The sequence below is a fragment of the Triplophysa rosa genome, linkage group LG17, assembly GCF_024868665.1.
Source record: "Triplophysa rosa linkage group LG17, Trosa_1v2, whole genome shotgun sequence".
NCBI classification, from domain to species: domain Eukaryota; kingdom Metazoa; phylum Chordata; class Actinopteri; order Cypriniformes; family Nemacheilidae; genus Triplophysa; species Triplophysa rosa.
In genome coordinates, this window is record NC_079906.1 from 16269590 (window position 1) to 16290672 (window position 21083).

General features: G+C 41.8%; 2 protein-coding genes across 2 annotated transcripts in view; both read right to left on the reverse strand.

The window, feature by feature from the left end:
* Positions 1-14: 14 nt before the first annotated feature.
* On the reverse strand, positions 15-8265 carry slc35a3a (solute carrier family 35 member A3a). The gene is made up of 8 exons (XM_057355974.1): positions 7877-8265; positions 7222-7445; positions 5415-5569; positions 5190-5312; positions 4741-4915; positions 2922-3040; positions 2636-2769; positions 15-2537 (listed from the first exon to the last, which is right to left on the reverse strand). Exons 2-8 carry the CDS (start codon positions 7409-7411, stop codon positions 2447-2449), a joined length of 987 nt encoding a protein of 328 aa, XP_057211957.1. The 5' UTR covers positions 7412-7445; positions 7877-8265; the 3' UTR covers positions 15-2446.
* A 374-nt stretch (positions 8266-8639) lies between these two features.
* The window catches only part of notch2 (notch receptor 2), a 39959-nt gene continuing 27515 nt past the window's right edge, over positions 8640-21083 (reverse strand). The window contains 24 exon segments of the mRNA XM_057355973.1: positions 8640-11850; positions 12053-12150; positions 12274-12421; positions 12544-12866; positions 13052-13205; positions 13393-13483; positions 13869-14073; positions 14156-14298; positions 14399-14749; positions 14971-15482; positions 15995-16107; positions 16210-16452; positions 16538-16670; positions 16759-16943; positions 17125-17278; positions 17624-17825; positions 17960-18188; positions 18310-18462; positions 18559-18678; positions 18787-18900; positions 19007-19152; positions 19238-19430; positions 19552-19662; positions 20329-20562. Of these exon segments, the coding sequence (XP_057211956.1) occupies positions 10450-11850; positions 12053-12150; positions 12274-12421; positions 12544-12866; positions 13052-13205; positions 13393-13483; positions 13869-14073; positions 14156-14298; positions 14399-14749; positions 14971-15482; positions 15995-16107; positions 16210-16452; positions 16538-16670; positions 16759-16943; positions 17125-17278; positions 17624-17825; positions 17960-18188; positions 18310-18462; positions 18559-18678; positions 18787-18900; positions 19007-19152; positions 19238-19430; positions 19552-19662; positions 20329-20562 (5756 nt within the window). The 3' untranslated portion in view covers positions 8640-10449.

The window sequence follows — 21083 nt, forward strand, 5'->3', positions numbered from 1 at the left end:
CTAAACAAAGAGCAGTAGACATCTGTAAATCAATGACAATTCACAAGTAAATTTGCCTTAATCCACACTGATGCCTTTAAATAGATACTTGTTTTCTGAAATGTTCATATGCCTTAAAACCTCTTTGGACTCTTTAAAGAACTAAAGAGAAAAACCAGTCTGATAAACCCAAAGGCTGTTGATATTAGGATATCATAGATCAGAGTTTCTCAATCAATTTCTACAGCCCCCAAAATCAAAAACTCGGGCAACATCTACAATGATCAGGATTAAACAGCATGGTTAAAGATTTTTTTTATTCATTCAACCCAATACAATCAGGATAGCAAAGTGCTTACTGTCCTGCCATTTTTAAAGATTTTATTCAATTGAACGATAAATACTGCAAAACGCATTTTAATACAATGTAAACCAAATGTTTCGATTGCAGTCAACTACACTTAAAGGGATACTTCACCCAAAAATGAAAATTCTCCTTCTATGGCATTGTTTAGCACCTTTATTTTTAAAAAGTGTAGTGAGACATCTGAAATGTGAAATGCTGGGGGGTCTGTAGGTTATTCAGCTTCAATAATTCAGTGTCTTTAAACTGATATGAGCTTAGACTCCGTGAGGTTTTAACTGAGAACGCCAGAAAAACCTCCTCGTGTGAAACAAAAGGCTCCTGTTCCCTACGAGAGGAACATTTGGACTACACAGGAGCCACTGAGTCTCAGAAAGCGGCAAGCTACACATGCTAATTTAAGATACACGCTATCAAAAAAAGGAAATTGTGCAAAATTTAGAATGCGCAATTTTTGAAATTATACTGAAACTGGGCTGAATTCAGTTTTGCCTTGTGATTCCAGTTTGACTCAAAGTTGACGATTAAAAAATCCTACCTTTGCATAAGGAGACCTAAGGTCCACCAATTACAACTTGGATTTGCATACCGCTGCAGCGTTTGCAACCTGGAACCCTAAAGACTCCTGAGACCTGAAGGTCTATACATAACTCCAAAACTTGAAGCTTTGGACGAAATGTCTGGAGCTACAAAATCACTGTTGTGCACACCTGGAAACGAAGGAACAAGAGGGCAAAAGTAAGATTTCCACTTTTATTAACTCCCACGACAAACCGACCAGACCTTCCTCCTCATATCATACACATAGGCCTTTATCCACATTCAAAAGCACAAAAAACACTCACCTGTTTTTCTTCAAAGGACCTCTCCTCTTCTGCCTCTCCAGTACCCAACACCGACACAAATTAAGCTGAAGTGACTTCTTGATTATACAAAATATAAAACTGTCAGCTGACTTGAGCATTAAAGTCACTGCATTTGTACAAGCTGAAATTATGATGCCATATGGGATGTACCGACTTCAAAAACAGCATAACAGCATAAACTAAAGGACTGGAAGAACTGACTGAATAAATGCCAGACCAACTTGATGTAGGTACAGAACAATCATTTTGCTGTGCTTGCATGCATTGTTTTTACAGTATTTACATCTGGAAAATGCCAAACTTTTTTCTTTAAAGTTTTGTGCTGCCCTGGTGAAAATGTGTGTATTGTTTGAGAAAAAAAATATTTTTTAACACAACACCTGATTTAATATTACTCATCACCAGCAACTAATACAGAGTCATACATAGTGCAAAATAGCCTAAAAAAGCAATTCCTTGCATATATACCGGTTAAATCAAGTATTATTTATTGCCTGGTGACAGAGGTAATTTGTTAAATAAAGTGTAATCACGGCAGTGGAGACGGTCCACAAACTGACTTCCTAGCATCATTATCATCATCATTAATAATTACAAACATATGAAAAGTTTATATCATATCCACAAAATGTGGATATCCCTGCACAAACCTAACCCAGCAACCCAGTTAATTAAAATAACATTCAAATTTTTCTTCGGGACTGAAGCGGTTTGATTTGATTTGGTAAATGAAAAATACAGTGAAGAAATGACCCCATCAGAAACCTGAAATTCACAAGTTTTGGTGAGATTCAAGTTTAATTTGTGGCAAATTACTGCAGGCCACTGCAGCGATCCAAAAGCAGCCATCACCCCTTATGGATGAATGTATATAAAACCACTGATCACGAACGGAAACTGGCAAAGTCGTGCGCTACAGTTCCTGGAAAGTCATGATTGTCTAATAGAGTCTTAATTCCTCAAAAACATCTGACAAAAAATGGCACATTACGAAGCGGTTTTATTCCACACACTGACGTTATTAGCGTAGATGAATACATTTCACGCTAAACTCGACAGTGTTATCGGGCTCTCAGAGTGTCTCAGCTCAGCACTGCACAGCAGTGGCCCAGCCTGTTAATCCAACCTTGTATCAATCTGTTTTTCTCCTCTCCACGCCTCCTCTTCTGCGTCCTTCCACTCATTTTATCCTTTTGTTCTGCTCCACTTTCACCTCATCTCTCGTCCACTTTCTCTTTCACGCTCTGCTTGGGTTGGCCACCGGCTTGCCCTCGTAACCATAGAGAAACGTTGCCGCTATCACCAATGCCGCGCCCATGAAAAACACACTGCACAGGGAAAAACATTTTCAGTTAAATACAGTTCATCTCCAACAATTTATCTCGAATATCGGCACAGGAAAAAACATTTGCCCAGGTTTTGTTACCTGGTTGGTTCGAAGTCCTCGAGCAAGAAATATGAAATGAATGTGGAAAGAATGATGGAGAGTGATGTAGCAAAGCCTTTCAGTATGTTGTCAGCATATTTGATAACAGCAGCTATCACTAGCCCTCCAAGAGCCTAAGGAGATAAAAAGAAATTCAATTCATAATGTTGCATTTTAATAAGTTGCAGGGCAATAACTTGGAACAGCTTCCTGTTGTTCTTAACACTGAATCGCATGTTAAGAGCTACAACAAGTTTGTAAGACTCTGAAAAGCATTTAGAGTCACCTGCAGCGCAACAACAATCCAGGTGAGCATATTGTAGCCCTGGAACATTCCGTGTTCTTGGACTCTGGCACCATCGTAGGCAAACATCCCGAACAACCCGAACACAAGCCCAAACATGCCTGCACAACGGAGACATAGAGGGTATATAGTTATAGTCTATATACAATGCAAACACCAAAGATCTCAGATACATAAAGCCAAATGTGTGCAAAGTACTATAAAAAATTGTGTTGTCACAGTCAAGCCCTTAAAGGAACAGTTCACTCAAAAATAAAAATTCTGTCTTCATTTACTCAGCCTCAAGTTGTTTCAAATCTTTATACATTTCTGATGAACACAGAGAACGATGTTTGGAAGAATGCTTATAACCAAACAGTTCTTGGCAACCATTGACTACCATAGTAGGAAAAATTGCTTTATAAATGACTTTGTTCTGTTGAACACAAAAGAAGATATTTTGAAGAATGTAGGAAAGCAAACCGTTCTGAGGCACCATTGACTACCATTGTAATTGTTCCTTCTATGGTAGTCAATGGTGGCCAAGATCTGTTTGGTCACAAAGCATTCTTCTAAATATCTTTCTGTGTTCATCTGATCAAAGAAACTGTCATATAAGCGAGTTAAGTCATTCTGGTGGCACTGCATCATAGATGTGTATTTATATTGGTTTACAGAGCAACAGGGTGGCTTATTTTGGCTCAGTTCACAAAGATGAACAGAAGTTCACATTAGGAGGTGAATCGCTACAGACGCTCAATTCACACATTCCCAGTTAAAAATAAACTTGACACTGAGACACCACATGGCAAGTGGAACACACTGGAAAAAATGACTCGAGCATTAAAATGTAACCTGCGAATTTTGTGTGCAAGGATGCTTAAATGATTTACCTGTGGGTGGATATTGGTTTGACTTAATGAAATTAAATGTCCAAAAAAATCAGAAATTCTGAAAACGTTTCTTTAACAAAAACAGCATTTATCCTATAAAGATGTGATGGTGTTGTTTAGTTGACAGTTCATTTTTACTTGTGCAATTTGAAGTGTTAAATAGGTTGACTCAATGGGTTGACATGTTCAGCGTTAGAGAAAACATTGTACATCTCTACCAGCTTCTATTTTTCACTTTAGTTTCAGTCGTGCTCATAGTGGGCAAAATGGTGGGTGGGGGTTTGAGAAAATGAGAAACACAAGGTAGTTCTGATTTGACTATGTCTTCACTGCATTCAACCTGTGCTTTATATAAAAAACCAAAAGAACATTTTATGGAGTATCTGTAAACGCCTTTTTGTATAATAATGGTTTAGTAGGAAAGTAAAAATCAGTAAATTAACAAAAATCACCAAAGTAATCTACATGGATGGTAAAAACTAAGGCAATTTCAAAATCCAATACAATAAACAAAGTCCCAGTGAACCGGAAGTTGCGATCGTTTTTTACTTCCGTATTTTGTCGCATTTCCGAGTAAAATGTAATTTCTAATGAGAAAAATAGTGGGCGTGGCTTTCGTCTTTCTCTGCCATTTGATTGGATGTATAAAAACAGCCGTTGCATTTAGAAATGGAACTGGCAGCAGACTGACAGTTGAAGGGGTAGAGATAACGGATGCTCCGCCCAAGCCAGGAAGGTGCATTTTCAGATTTTAACTAAAGATTATGAGGGCACACAAATTTTAAAAAGAGAATGACCCACATTGATAAACTATTTACAAAGAACGCTGCAATATTTCATGAAAAAATAGGCATTGTCATTTTTAATTTCACTGGGACTTTAAATTTTGAAAAATGAAGGAAGAAAGTTTTCTTCACAAACATACTGACCTAGCTGGATGTTCCGAACCCAGACACTTTGTTTGGTCTCCTTGAGGATCTTCTCAAAATAAACTCCAGCAAAGCCACTGGAGCAACAGGCCACCAGTACAGCCACCAGTCCCACGAACTGTGAGCCCGCAGTCAGCTGCTCTTTCTGAGGATCCGATGGTGAGTCAGTAGGCCACTGTCAAACCAAGAAACCACGAGGTCAGCCAATCATTTCAACAACTGCATTTTTTATGTAGTAGAAGACGTATTGCTTTAGTCCAGGGGTCCCCAGGTTCAGTCCTGTCCATGTCCTGCAGAGTTTAGCTCCATCCCTAATCAAACACACCTGAAGCAGCTAATCAAGATCTTACTAGGCACAGCAGAAACTTGCAGGCAGGTGTGTTGTTCCTCCAGGAATAAGTTTGGGGACCCCTGATTTAGTGGATTAGTGGCTTCTCATTCAGCTTTACCTGTACAAATGCAACCCCAGCCATAAGAATTAGCAGAGACAGCCACTGGTAAACCCCCAGTCGGCGACCCAGCATGGACACTGAGAACAGGGCTGTGGTGAGGATCTTCAACTGATATGTCACCTAAAAGTTCATTAGGGTGAAGAAGAGGGGTGGATTGTTAATGGTGAATCGGAAACAAAAAAAAACTTGGATGATGATTTAGGACGATGGATGGCGACTCGCCTGGTACGTAGCAGCATCAAGGTTAGACAGTGCTGCATAAAGCAGGTTATTCTGCAGTGTGTAGATGCCTGAAGGAATCGCCAGCTTCAATGTTTCTATAGGCTTGTGGAGAATCTCCTGTCTTAGTACGCTGCTCAGCGCTCGGCCGCTGAAACCTGCCCAACACAAACACAACATTTATCCAGAAATAATTAATCAAATTCACAGCCATTGTAATGAACCACACACAGACTACTTATTGACTTTCTGAACACAAACCAAAAATCACTTGTGAAAATTGCATGCTGCCTGCATCAACTGACTACAATTACAAATGATTGGATTTGCCAAAGTTTACCAAGTGCAAATACTCGAAAGATGTTTTTTTAAATAAACGTTTGGCTTTTATTTGTTTTATCGCGTTTCATCATGTTTATCGATTTGGCTTGTGCGCTTTTGGTTAGACAGCTTCAAAAATGTCAAAAATGATTTCAGGTAAGAAAAATCTGTTTCAGTGCACTGGAAGGATTCTGCCCTTAAAATGACCGACTCCCCGATCAGCGCCCTGACTACTGTCGATTGAGACGCACCCTAGGTTCACACACTAAAGCGTACACTTTGTTTAGCTGTTTGTCTGTACTGAGAGAATCATTACGTAAAGACAGACAGTAATTCTAGACTTTTTTCCATTCACAGAGAATGTCATTCTATGATTAACCTGTCAAGTCTATTATTGAGATATAGTCTCATTTTATTTCAGATAAACCTGCACCCAAACAGCAAACAGGTTGATCAATTTACATGTCAAACAGATGGTTTCTTCCTGTCTAAGTGGGTGATTCTTGGCCAGATTACACTGAAAACCGCCAAAAGTCAAATGTCTGGCAACACTAGATTTCCCTGATGTTACTCAACCATTTGTTACAGTAGTCTGTCATTTCCTATTGAATCGAGGGAATTTCGAAGAAGAAAATGATTGAGATAATCTGAGAGGTTTAGTTATAAAAGGGGAACTCAAGGTCATGGCTCATGCATTTTCCTCTCCGCTTGCTGAATGCATGGTTTAATTATAGAAATACATCGCTGAATTTCACACTTCGTTCACTATAATCTCTCTGTCTCCCACAGAACGCGGTGAGTGATAGAGACAGCATCTTACCATGTTGTGGTGTGTTAAAAAAAGACATTAAAAAGACAAGATTATCTTAAGCAACCAGAGCAAAAACCAACACTTACAACATTACAGCACGAAGTAACATTAAAGGGGTAGTTCATGAAATGAAAATTCATTTATTCAACTTCATGTCATTCCAAACCTGTATGACTTTCTTCTGCAGAACACAAAAGATGTTTTGAAAAATGTCGGTGATCAAACAATTGTAACCCCATTGACTTCTACTGTATGGACACAAAACTACAGAGACGTTTCTTAAAATATCTTCACTTGTGTTGCACAGAGGAAAGAGCCATGTACAGGTTTTTCATTTTTATTTACGGGCGAGCTGTCCCTGTAAGCACCCTGCTTAAAACCATAGAAACCACCAAAGAAATTCTAATAGATATAATAGTTTTAATGGGAATTGTTTGGTTTTCAATGGGAACTGTAATGGTCTCTGTGTGTATCTACTGGTAATGTGTTGGTGGGATGTTACCTGGTGGATGGGAACCAACAGAACATAGTAAAGCTTAAAACACACTACAGAAAGGAATTTTGTAATGGTTTTAATGGGGTATTAACTGCTGATGGTTCATAATGGTATTTGCAATAGAAACAACAACCGGTTTGAGAACTGACAAAGTCGAGTAGTTTTGCTTAAGGTAAACATACTGTGCTCTTTGAAGACCAGTCCCACACAGGTGAGGATCTTGAGGAGCTCTGCCACCACCACAGCAGAGGAGGCCAGGTACCGCGGCCCATCGCCCTGTAGGGTCCGTGAGTAACGCATGGTCAGCACCAGAGAGGTGGTCTGGAAGACCAGGACCCCCAGAGAGAGATACTTCAGATTGGCTGATGCCATTTTCACAGTCTCTCACAATGAGACCAGGACCGGTCTGTGATGACATGATGAAAGAGAAAAGGGCAAAGAGCATACAGATGTTTAAAGACAATATTGTCTCAGCTGGATGGACTCTGTCAACATTAATGCCCAGAAAGTACACTTAAGCTTATGTCCACATACGCTATAGTTGTCTTCACAAAGATATCAAACATTAACCCTTAGGTTTTCTTAAATTTTGGCCACAGATTGGAGACTGAAATGAAGAATAAAAATACGAGTTTCAACGTTTCAATGAGTTTAAATAGTTAACGTCATATGTGCTAGTCTAGAATTGATTAACAGTAGCGTTCTCGAGTAAGTTAAATGTAAATAGTACATACGTGATTATTACCACACGTGAAAATGTCTACATATAAACACGTTGTCTTAAACAAAACACTAGAATCTCAATTGAGTTTTAGTTTTATGTAACGTTAGACTCACCCTCTCTGAAGATTAATGAGGAGATCCCGGAAGAAGTGAAGTTGCAGTTCGAGAACACGAGTTTGAAAACAAACATAAACTTCTGACCACCCAAAAAAACTGTCAAAGATCCATCCTTAAAGATAAGGTACGGGCACAAAATTCCCGCGAATATATGACGTTAAATAAACAGTTGAGTCGTGTCTTATTTTGACACCTTAAGGCTGAGAACTAGTGCAGCTAAGCGCTGGACTGAAATATCCGTCACGAAAAACAGGTCTCCATAATATACAATGCTTATGTCAATCTTATAGCTTTTTCTTCATTCATCAAGTATATAAACCAGACTGTCCAGTGTGCTGTACAAAATCCTGATCTCTAACAGTCTTGCAGTACTTCCTAGTGTCCTGTTGTTTCGTTGCTCATTGCGCCTCGTTGTCGCCACCTGTTGACCGGCGGACAGAACGATACCGGTTTTACTTGACAGTTCTTTTATTTCTTTCATTTGAATAAATTGATATAAGATTGCATTTTGATTCCGTGGTAACTGTTTAAATAACTATATTATATTATTATTATATTCCATGTTAATGAATTGTGTACACTATGAGAACACTGTCAAAATGTTTTTACAGTCTTCACTGATGAATAAGGATTTGGGAGACTGTAAAGTGCATTAAAGTGTTCTGCCATTAACTGCACAGAAGGGTAGTGTCGATCAAGATGAATAATAAACTTTATCAATGTGTGTAAACTGCAAGAAAATGACTCATTTAGCCATATCAAATTTTAAAGCTCTTCATTTATTGTTGCGTTTCATTACTATTGTGATCATCAATTTGTTTGTTTCCAATACACAGACTTTTGTTCTTTAAATCAGATTTTCATCTACGAAACACTAAGATGAAACAGTCACTTCATTCTAGCATATTTTATGCATATATTTGGTGAACAGGAAAAGGAGATACAATAAGCATAAAAACAAACAATCAAAATTATATACAGCACTTATAAAAATAGCTTTGCATAACATTTGGGTGAAAATACAATGGTCCAGAAGCTTTGCGATGATCTTTTGGTGGACAAACCTATTAATTCACTTAGATTTCATTACACCAAAAATGATTCTGTTGAAGGGGCCATAAGTGCTACAAGAGGAACAATATGTGAGAATATATTGTGGGTTTTACATCGAATAGTGATATTTTAAGCCACATAATGAAGCCAATTGATTCCAAAAAGAGCCTTTGGAACATATTGCAAAAAAACGTTGTTTACACAAGTAAGTGTAAAGTCGACTCACTTAATATTGAACACACAATATCACCGATGAAGCCATTAAAACAAATACAGGAAGTTAATAAGACCTTATAAAGAGTATTTTATAATCTCTGACTAAGGTATGCATGGCTTTCTATATACTACTTTGAGTATTTATTTGGTGTTTAGTAGATACAGGGGCATTATTGTGCAAAACAAAGAAAAGTGTGATTGTACTAATCAGGCTTATAAAGCTTTGCTCACATCATGAATCATAAAAAGAGAAACAGTACATTTGAATTGTATAAAGTATGATTTCTAAATTACAAAGTTATTTGAACGATCGCACAGACAGGCTGATTGTATTACAATAAAGAGAATACATGGAAATACATGTATTTAAAAATCACGTAAATGAAAACACAAAAAGAACCAGTTAAACTGCTCAGAATATTTATGTAACACAAAGCAGAACAACAAAAAACATAGTAACAATGATTACAAATACATTTAAAAGGCACTGATAATATTTGTCTAAACTTTTCCTTTTGCTGGAATTCCATTCGTCTGTAATATTTGTGTGGCCACAAAATACTGCATACCATAAAGAAACGAAGTTGAACCCTTTCATATTTACACACCTCATTTTACCTCTTTTAATCATTGGCAAGGCAGAAGATACAAAGTAACACAGACAATGAGATACATAAACTAACATTTTACAGACTATTTACACAACAGTTTAGCTGTGAACCACATATGAATGAGATGTATGTGGGCTCCTCTACTACACACATTCATGCTTCCAATCTAAATGCGACAACAAAAGTACCACCAATTCTTTAAGAAACATTCCATCAGTACAAAAAAGGTGAACGATAGGAAAACACACAGCTGATGTCTTATATAAAAAAGACAAATTGGTACCACCTAAGCATATCTGGCAAAAAGATTGCAGATTAAATGAGAAAATTTCCTTCAATACGTAAAAGCTCCAAGAAAAAAGTCCCACGCTGGGACCGTAACCACAGATAACTTGGCAGCGTGATCGTCCATGTGTAACAGTGGAGTTTTTAAAAACATTGTTTTTCTCTGCTTAAAAGACAGGTTCTGTGTAACATCTGATCCAATTTTAGGATCTTTTGGGTGATCAAAAATAGCTTGTGGAAATTTCTAAAATGCAAACATCACAGTCAACATGCATAAAGATGAAGGGCAGAGAAAACACAAGGAAGACTGATAGTTGGCCACTCCTTTGACACCTAGACAGAGAAATCAAAATGGCCGTGCAATTAAACTCCAAAGGTCAGAGTGCACCACTGAGGTCTGTGTTCTTACGCATACACGCTGCTGCGCTGTGACTGCTGTGACTGAACCGGCTGCAACTGGGGCTGCAGCTGAGCCTGTTCGGGAATGTGTTTGTGGCAGGAAGGAGGCAGTGAATGAGGGTTTCCTAGAGGGGTGGGGCTTGTGGTGACATCGGACCAGTCTGAATTGGAGTGTGGTGATGAAGAGGACCAGGGGTCAGGCGATTCGGGTGAAGGTGTGAGGTAAGGGTGTTCGCTGGGAGGGTGTGCGGGATGACCCGGAGTGGTTCCCTCAGAGCCAGCAGTGGCATAGCTGTGCTGGGACGGTGGGGTGGGATATTTATCCACAGGGCTCTGGCGTGGCTGATAGGACGCCACTTGTCGTGCTTGCCCCTCTGCCAAGCCGTGCCCGTGAGGGAGGGTGTGGTTGTGACCATGGGGGTGTTGAAGGGTGTGTGAGAGGCCGTGCAGCATTCCTACATCAGGAATGGGGTACATCAAACCCTGGTTGCAGTGCAGGTGCTGGCCCGCTTGGGCATGGGCCTGGCTCTGGTTCTGCCCTTGTGCTTGCATCTGCCCCTGTTGCGGCTGCTTGAGGAGGCTCTGCCCACCGCTCGTTGCCATCGTCTGGAAGGTGACGATGGGGGGCAGCTGTTCTCGGCTCATGGTGACATTCATCGGGGTGAGCATGCCAGGGCTGTGGTGTTGCTGCTGCATGCCGGTGTGGCCCATGCTCATCTGGTGGGACTGCATGAGACTAAACATGTGGCCGTTGTAAGGGTGTTTAGGCAGACCCACCCAGCTCTGCTGCTGGCCCAGCATGTGACTGACAGGGGGCAGCATGGGCCTAACGGACGGGCTGCTCAGCAGCGGGGGAGAGTTTGCCGTGTTGGATGTGACGGCAGGCTCTCCGGCGTACGAGTGTGGAGACTCCAGAGAATCCACAGGTGACATGGTGACAGAGCTTTCGGAGAGACCGCCGGCCACTTTGGTGACATTCCCCACAACTCCGCCCACCGCTACCACAACCGGTCCCTCTCCGCCAGCGGGCTTCTTCCGCCTCTTGGCTTTCATTTCCTTCAGATCTTTGGCTGTCCCACCTGTAACGCCGCCTGCTTTGCCTCCACCCCGTCGATTCTTTTTACCCTGCGGTCCAGGTCGCATGCCAATGAATCCAGGTCTGTTCGGCCCGCAGACCATAGAGTGCCCGCCGCCGTTTCCGATGTGGTTTGACCCGGAGTGTGGGCTGTGCACCAGGTTGTACTGGTCCAGGAGACGCACAATGTCGTGATGCATCCTCTCCTGGGCGGTATCACGTGGCAGGCGGTCGAGGTGGTCAGTGATGTCGCGGTTTGAATAGTGATCTAGCAGGACTTGAGCTGCTTCAAAGCTGCCTTCTCTGGCCGCAAGGAACAGGGGGGTCTCCTCCTACAGCACAGTACAGACAAAAGTGAACAAACAGCATACATTTAGCAAATTACCAAACCTTATGATTACATGAATGCTTGTTATTTATTATTAATAAAAACAAATAATAACTAAACAATATAACTTGTATAAATAATATTATTTAACAAATAAAAAGTAAATAAACACACCCAAATAAATAAATGGACACAGAAGCTCTAACCTTGTTGTCCTGCATGTCTCTGTTGGCTCCATTCTTCAGTAGCACCAGTGTGGCTTCTACATTATTGACAGCAGCTGCCCAATGCAAAGCTGACTTACCTGAGAGTAAAACGAGACCAATCGATAAGATTAAATAAGGCAGTTTTTCTATTTATGAAGTTTGATCGTTAAAATTATTTACACATCTGTTTTGTGAAATGTTTGTGTTCATGTGTTTCTCACCATGGTCGTCCACAGCGTTGACATCTCCATGGCAGTGCACCAGCTCCTCTACCATGCCCTCCACTGCCAGTCTGGCTGCCAGGATGAGTGGTGTGGTGCCATCATTCATGCGGGCATCAAGATCCGTGGCACGGTTACGGATAAGAATCTAAAAAAAATTTTACAGTGATGATTGAACTTAAGTGTCAAAATTATTATTTTTGTAATATATTTGTACGTGTTTCATGACCGTGGCAATTCCATTTAGAATGAAGTACAGCATCCCCAAACCTGGAAGACTCCCTGGGCATCTGCCGCCACGGCCGCATGCAGAGGGGTGCGGCCCATGTTATCGTGAGCGTTGGCATCAGCACCGGCATCCAGCAGCCTCTTGGCGGCATCAGCGCGAGCATATCGTGCAGCGAGATGAAGGGCGGTCTCTCCGGTGCGGTCCGTCTGGGAATTGAGTGAAGCGCCCTGTCCGATGAGGTCGGTTATAACGTTTGTGCCAGGCTCGTCTGCTCCGCTTTCCTCCTCCTCATCACCCAGCATGCTGCCACAATCAGAACTGCTGCCATTCCGCAATGATGCCAGCATGAGGGGAGTGAAACCATCTGAGACAGAGAGAGAAAACAGACTTGGCCAACCTTTCAACGGAAATGTGTTCCTGTGGAATGCTGGTGGCGCATGGGTTTGATTCACAGGAAATCCACTTCCTGATAAAATTAACTTTTAATAAATAATTAATAAACTTCTATTCACCTTCTCAAAGTATAAAGACAATCGGAAGTTAAATTACCTGGTCCTTTGACATTGACGTCCAGGCTGTCCATGTCTATGTCCGCCTGAGGCGGAGTGAGTGTGATGTCAGCAGCTTTGTGATGCTGCAGGGTCCATTCTCTTTTGTCCACCCCTCCATCCACTCCAACAGGAAGCAACGGCTTATCCTCCATCTGCGGAAAGGATGCGTTCAGTTTGATCATACATAATCTAGTAGACTTTTTGGCCGTGGGTAAACGTAATTCTGGAATAATTTGTTCCCCAAATGTTCAGGTTTCATGATTTAATAGTTAAAAACAGTCCTAACCCCCTTTCAAAATGACAAGTGTAAGTTTTATTACTTACGGTTCCCTCTCTTACCCTGGGTTTCTTAGCTAGATGATCCTCCTCTGACCAGTGGTGGGTAGAGCTGCCATCCATCATCCCAACATCCTGTGGCTTCTGTATGTTCCTTAGAGAAGTGGAACAAGAAGACAAAATGAAATCATTACAGATGCCACCAGACATGAAACACTGCCTAGGATTCACATCATGTTGGAATGATCATATCGTCACTGTCAGACTGAAACCTCCAAAACCTTCCTTTACGGGAATGGAAAAAACACTGAATGTTTTCAATAATTAAACACTGGGTTTCCCAAGTTTACAAGCTCTTTAATACATTTTATTGGTTAAATCCAAAATGCAAAATCCACAGACAAACATGAAGAGTGACCAAAAAGCTGATTTATATAAAAATAAAAATAAATGAAAAATGAGATTTCAATCCAACAGCAACGTTATTTACGAGATAAATGCACATAGTTCTGAAAAGAACTGAAAGCTGCCACACTTACTGCATGCCAAAATCATCCTGGCCCACTGGTTCCCTGCGCTTGCTGTCCTTCTTTGCCATAAAGCCGTCAGGAAGCCATAAAGTTCCATGCTTGCGTTTTCGCTTGGCAACCAATACACACAATATCAGTATCAACAAGATGATAGCTGCTGAGACGCCAACCAAATACAGCAGAGGGGGCACGGTATGAGGATCATGTTGATCACCTAAGATGGAGCAGGGTGGTTAACAAAGTTGAATATCAGACTGAATATCAGACCACAGAATGCATTCTGGTAGTATACGAACTGCTGACGGAGTACAGGGGGTACGGCAGCTCCGATTTAAGATACTCGGCAGCTATGCAGGCTGCAGCCTGGTCTGCACTGGAGATGCATTCAATTGAGTGCTGTGAACACTGACGATTGTCAATCTCCAGGAAAACCTTCGACCTAAAGCACACAGAGACATGTTCGGTTACTGATGACTTATTCATAACATCACTTTGGAAAATAAGGTTCATGATGACATTTCCACAAGTGACAAACATACCCAAGAACCTCCTTCCCCAGCTCTCGTTTGCTACGTTGCTTCATCGTGGAAACACCGTCTTGCAAGTCGCCTTGTTCTTTTCCATAATACGGGTACACCATAGGTCTCTGCTGCTGGTCCATCTTTAGCCGCACATTAGTGTGCAGGAGCATCCCCAAAGAGCGCAAGAAACCCCGAATGTCACGCAGCAACTCTTCGGGCTGCAGCAACACCACGATCACCAGCGTGCCGTCAGCCAGTTTGGGAGGAGTGTTGGTAGCGCAATCCAGTCCGTCCCAGCCACATGCTTCTGTGTCACAGCCCTGGTTACAATGACCATTGCCGTAATGATCTGCACAGTATTTGCCATATCTGAGGGGAGAATTAGCATAAAGAGACAGACAGAACATGTGAGACAGAGACAGAGAGCTACAGCTACTATGACATCTGAATAACGGTGCTGGCACCTTCCAAGTATAGTAATTCTGCAAAAAGTTGTGAGAAAAGTTTAACTATTATCTAACCTAAAAACTAATGTCACTAGTAATAACTAGTACTACTGGCAATTTACAGCATACTTCAGACACACATACTTGCAAGTGTTCTGACCCGAAGAACATTCAAAGTTGTCAAAAAGGCAGCCGGCATTGTTACATTCTAGGTCACAGTGTCCATTATGGAAAAGATCCCAGCAGGGCACAGGGGCAGCGCAGTTCTTCCAGGGCTTTTCGAAATGCAATGTACAGTCGCCCCCATCCCACTCGCACTCTGCAGTTTTACACTGTGGGTCACATACTTTGTCTCCAGCCCGTTATTCACACTCCACGTATGGGCAGGTAGGGGTAGTTCTAGATAAAATCTGACAATCCGGCCCGCTGTATCCAGGCGCACAGCGACAGCTAATCTTGTTGGAATCGCGTGAATCTGGGATGCAGGTGCCTCCATTACGACACAAGCAGAGATTTTGGATAATCTCGCAGTGGGGGCCGGTAAAACCGTTTTTGCACTGGCACTGCGGGCGCCCCAGCGTCTCCATGCACCGTCCACCATTCAGGCAACGGACATTGTCACAGGGGTAATCACCACAGTTGAAGCCAGTGAAACCCTGCAAGAGAGGAAGCAGCTGTCAGATGCCAAAAATAAACAGCACCACGGAAACTGATTTATAGAGGTGAGATATCTTACTAAAGAGTGGCTGGAAAAGTGAATCATTGAGTTAAGACTGTAGGGTTGGTGTCAATACAATTAGCACAAATATGCTGTAAATTTTCAGTTGACCGCCTTCTTTAAGGATCTTTTAAGATCGGTGTTTAACTTCATACCTGATGTATGCAGCCTCTGTCTTTAGCGCAAGCATGAGAATAAGAGAACAAATAGCCTTAAGAAGAGGAAACAATTATACCCAAAGCAAAGCGAAGATCAGACAGCACATAAGACAATTAAATATTCTGCATCACCTCTCCGAGAGCGATTAGTAAAAATTAGTAAGCTGCTTTTTTATTTACTGTACAGAAATCAAGTTAATTCAGTGAGTGGGAAAGAAGACAGGAAACACTTTGCAATACAGGAAATATTTAAGCGCATACACACAAGTATACATACTAAAACAGCACTTACGGATTGGCAGGTGCAGCTGTAGCCATGCACCGAACTCATGTTCATTGAACATCTGCCGTTGTGGTGGCACGGCTTGGACTGGCACAGATCCACCATTGACTCACAGTGTCGACCTGCAGGAGGATAATGAGTACATTTATGCAAACATTTTATTTTAAATATTCTCAAACAATAAATTTACTGAAAAAAACGTAATATTGGCTTTTGAGTCTCACCGGTATAACCGAGACGGCAGCGGCACTGATAGTCATTGGCGAGTGGGACGCAGTCGATGGTGCCAGGAGGGTGGCACGGTCCGGACAGACACTCGTTTATATCTCCCTCACAATGCTCTCCGGTAAAACCAGGTGGACAGGAGCAGGTGTACCGTCCCAAACCGTCCACACACTGGCCACCGTTCAGACAACGCGGACTGAATTCCTGGGCACACTCATCAACGTCTATTTCACACTGCAAACCTGCAGAACAAGAGTCGTCAGATGAACATTTACATGACAGTAAGGTGCTAAAGATCCATTAAAATAGGCAGCCACTAGTTCGTACCTTTGGTGCCAGGAGGGCACGAGCAAGAGAAACGGTTGACCAGGTCAATGCAGGTGCCTCCATGGAGACAAGGATTTGATTGGCACTCGTTAACATCGTATTCACAGTTCACACCCTGATAACCTGCTTTACACTGATAGACAAGGAGAGAGATTTGGATATTATAAGACAGTTCTTGAAAATACCATTACTAAAGTTTTTTTAGGTCATGATGGACATACCTGGCAATCGTATCCTCCCTGATAATCCACACAGTTTCCTCCATTTCTGCACGGGTTGGACAAACACTCATCCACTTCCAGCTCACAGTAACTGCCAGTGTAACCTCTCTGACACAGACACTGGTGTGTGTTGTCTTTGTTCACACAGCGCCCCGCATTCTTACAGACCATGTCCACTATAACACCTAGATCACATGCAGGACCATGAACTTGTATTATTAGACTTATCAATATACATAAAAAGACTCATGCATAAATTCCATAAACCTTTCTATTTTTAATTTATACTAAATGAATTATTTTTAAATCTCTCATAAAGAGCTTAAACTTCAGCTCAAAGTGCTAAAAAAGTTTCTGATGTCTCACCCTTGCTGATGGCAACAGCCTGGCAAGACACGCTGGGTATGTCACAGTACAGGCCGGTCCAACCTGGGTTACAACTGCACCTCCAATCCATCTCCTTTTGGATGCACATGCCTCCGTTCTGACACTTAATCTGACTGCACACATTCACCATTGACTGTTGAATGAAAATAGTCAATGATCAGTTGGGCAACAACCACCAAAGAACAACAGACTGAGGAAAGCTATAATTACAACACTTCACTATTAAACTGTATAATATGTATTTTCGCAATTCCTGTTTTTATGAAGAAACTGTGAAATCATCATTTTAAAATGTCTTTTTCCATGAAAACAAGTTCAAAGAAATTGCAATGGAACGAATAGCAGATTGTGTAGTATTAAGGTGTGGTTTAATATCTAAATGGTGTTGTAATTATCTAGAAATTGGACAATTTTCACAGCAACTAAAGTTGTGTAATATCGCCTGTTCACGTTCCAAGACTGGACAGACTGTTCGTACCTCGCAGGTTTTCCCATTGTACATCAGCGGGCAGGTGCAGTGGAAAGTCCCCAAGCCGTCTATGCAGGTGCCTCCATTTTTACAGGGTTGAGAGTCGCACTCGTTCAGCTCAAACTGGCAAAACTGACCCGAGAAACCATGTCGACAGCGGCAGAAGAAACGATTAATTCCATCCACACACGTTCCGTTGTTGAGACACGACCTGTGGGGCGACAGAGACTGAATGAACAAACAAATTCCACTTGGTGGAATACTTCCATGCCAAAACATCACTTAAGTGAAATGATCAACTTGAATAAAACACACACTTTCACATCATTTATACAGAAAACATACGTGTCGGTGCAATCTGGAATGTCGCGTTCACAGTTGATGCCATCAAAGCCCGGCGGGCACTCGCAGGTGTAGCTGTTCACGTAGTCTTTACAGAGACCTCCATTCCTGCAGGGGGCGCTAACGCATTCGTCCATCTCCTCCTCACAACGCTCTCCATAGAAGCCATCTCTGCACTCGCACAAGAAACGGCCCACTCTATCCACGCAAGTGCCCCCGTTACGGCATGGATCTGGAGAAGAGAGGGAAACTGAGATTATAAAGTTAAAAAGTAAGACAATGGTTGGTCAAAATATAGATATGCCAGTGTTTACCAGGATGTGGATCAATGTGACTGTGAAAATGACACTTACTGGAGCTGCAGTCATCAATGTTGGTCTGGCAGTTGACTCCACTGTACCCAGGTTGGCATTCGCAGTAATAGCTGCCCTGCGTGTTCACACACCGAGCCCCGTTCTGACACGGGCCCCTCCTGCACTCATTGACATCCTCTGTGCATTGGGCTCCTACATGTACATAATACACAAAAAACATTTACATTTAGCCCCAAAGATACTTTTGAGGAATAAAAGCAAGAAAACACAAAGAATTAAAGCACTTGCCTTCCCAGCCGCTAAGGCACTGGCAGGTATATGCGGTGTAATCTGGGGACGGTCGACACACACCGCCACTCTGACAGGGTTGAGACGCACAGGGGACCAACTTTTCCTCGCAGTGTCTCCCTGAGTGTGTGAGAAAACATTCACATAATAAGTCACATTATACGGCGTGGTGCATGTCGCTGTACTGAACCCAGAGGGGATATTGTGTTACATGTGGATGTGTGTCACCTGTGAAAGGTAGAGTGCAGTGGCAGGTGTAGCTGTTGATTCCATCCACGCAGGTTCCCTGATTCATACAAGGGCTTGACTCGCATTCATTAACATTAATCTCGCAGTTGGAACCTGAGAGAAAAGGGCACAGAGATGCAATCAAATTGTTCACATTCACACATAGCAAGTTGAACTCCCAACTGTCTGAAATGTTTGCACTATAAGTCTCGCTTTATACCTGCAAATCCACGGGGGCACACGCAGATGTAGCTGTTCAAACGGTCATTACAGGTTCCTCCATTCTGGCATGGGTTTGACAAACACTCGTTCTTTTCTCGTTCACAATTCTTGCCCACCCAGCCGGCTTTACATGCGCAGTGGTACCTACACGCACAAACATACTTAGTGTTTAACAGAAAATGGTAAACGGAGAGAAATGATATCAAGAAAGCATATCGGCTGTTCCTACCCGTCCTGCTGCTCGACACACTCTCCGTGCAGGCAAGGCTGAGGACTGCAGTAATCTGCGCCAGAATGACACAAGGGACCGTGAGTCCCAGCCGGGCACGAACACTGAAAGCCGTTGATCTTGTCCACACATGTCCCTCCACTCAGACACGGTCTTGAGCTGCACTCGTCTATATCCTCTGTGCACCTCTCCCCTGACACAGAGAAAGAAAGAGCAAACAATAATACATGATGGAGAAAGCCTATGTACACAGAAATCTCAAATAAGGCTCTGTACATATGTTTTTATGTGCATGTGTGTGTGTGTGAACAGACCTGTGTATCCAGGTTCGCACACACACTTGTACTCGTTAATTCCATCTTCACAGATCCCGTGCTGGCATGGATTGTTGGCGCAGTCATCATGGTCGATCTCACAGTTCACACCTATATAGAGACAAAGATAAAACCACACAGAGAATGTGACAAAACACTCTAAAGTTGAAAAAAAATGGTTCTGTTTAAATTTTAATTTACTGTTATTTAGAATGTTTTATTTTCTGGGTGTGTAGTAAGGTAGAGTGTCCAGCAGGGGGTGTAGTGAACCATGTCAGACCTCAAAAACCAACCACATTGCAAACTCGGAGTCTGAACTTTTAACAATTCATTAATACAGGTGGCCCGGCAGTATGTTGGGACCTTTGGAGGTCTTTTAAAACAGACATTTCATGGAAAACCACATTTCTTGTTTTTTATTGACAGTTTTCTACGCTGTGTAGACATTACTGCTCCCATCCCTTTATAACAAGATGTCAACCTTATTTTTATAAACTAAGTTGCAAAAATTGGTAATTCAGAAATTTCCATTATATAGACATCATGAGCAAATTAACATGTATATTTATTATCAGTTAAACGCACAATAGCCAGTAAACAGCCTGTTTAATCCCAAACCGTTAAGTGGTCATGAAAAAAACAAAACAATGCCTTTGTTTGTTGCAAACAAACTTTGTTGGTAATATAATTGGACTTCATGTAAATAAAATAAACAAAATGATATTTCATTATGATACATATATGTAGAATACAGCCTGGACCATATATTGGACTCACCTGAGGTGCCTGGCAGGCAGTTGCATTGGTACATGTTGACCAGGTCGACGCAGCGCCCTCCATTTTGGCAGGGGTCACTCTGGCACTCCCTTATTTGCTCACTGCAGATGGGGCCCATGTAACCCGGGTGACATTCGCAGAAGAATGTTGCAATTCTGTCTATACAGTCGCCATGGTGACAACGCTTAGGTTCACAGTCATTAATGTTTTCCATACACAGCGGCCCTGTGAAACCTAGAGAGATCGGCAAATAAGACATATGAATATAAGTCGCATGCTTCGAGAAGGTCATATCTGTGAGCGCAACTTAAAGGGATAGTTCACCCAAAAATGAAAACAAAATGCATAAAATAAGAATTATATTTACATTTACATTCATGCATTTGGCAGACGCTTTTATCCAAAGCGACTTACATTGCATTGTATTATACATTTGTTTCTGACTATGTAAAATCCCCTGGGATTGCTAGTGCCATGCTCTAACCACTGAGCCACAGGAAAGCTATTTACATAATTGAACAACAATTCAAATCTCGAATAAATAAACCACCATAAAAACAGCCCATACTACTCAAGCATTTAATAATTTAATAAATATTTAGGAAGCCATATGTGCAAGAGTCATTATTCACCAAAAACTCGTCCACTGCAATCAAATCAAATATGGCACATGTACGATTTATTGCATCAGGTTTAAGGTCAACAACGTTTGCTCAACAATGGCTTCAAGTAAGGTTCAAACAACTATTAAGATG

Coding starts and splice junctions, on each gene's coding strand:
- slc35a3a (XM_057355974.1), bottom strand. CDS start 7,411: ATGGCATCAGCCAATCTGAAGTATCTCTCTCTGGGGGTCCTGGTCTTC. Junction 5,570..7,221: donor ACTGGTCTTCAAAGAGCACA/GTATGTTTACCT, acceptor TGTGTTGGGCAG/GTTTCAGCGGCCGAGCGCTG. Junction 5,313..5,414: donor TTGATGCTGCTACGTACCAG/GCGAGTCGCCAT, acceptor ATGAACTTTTAG/GTGACATATCAGTTGAAGAT.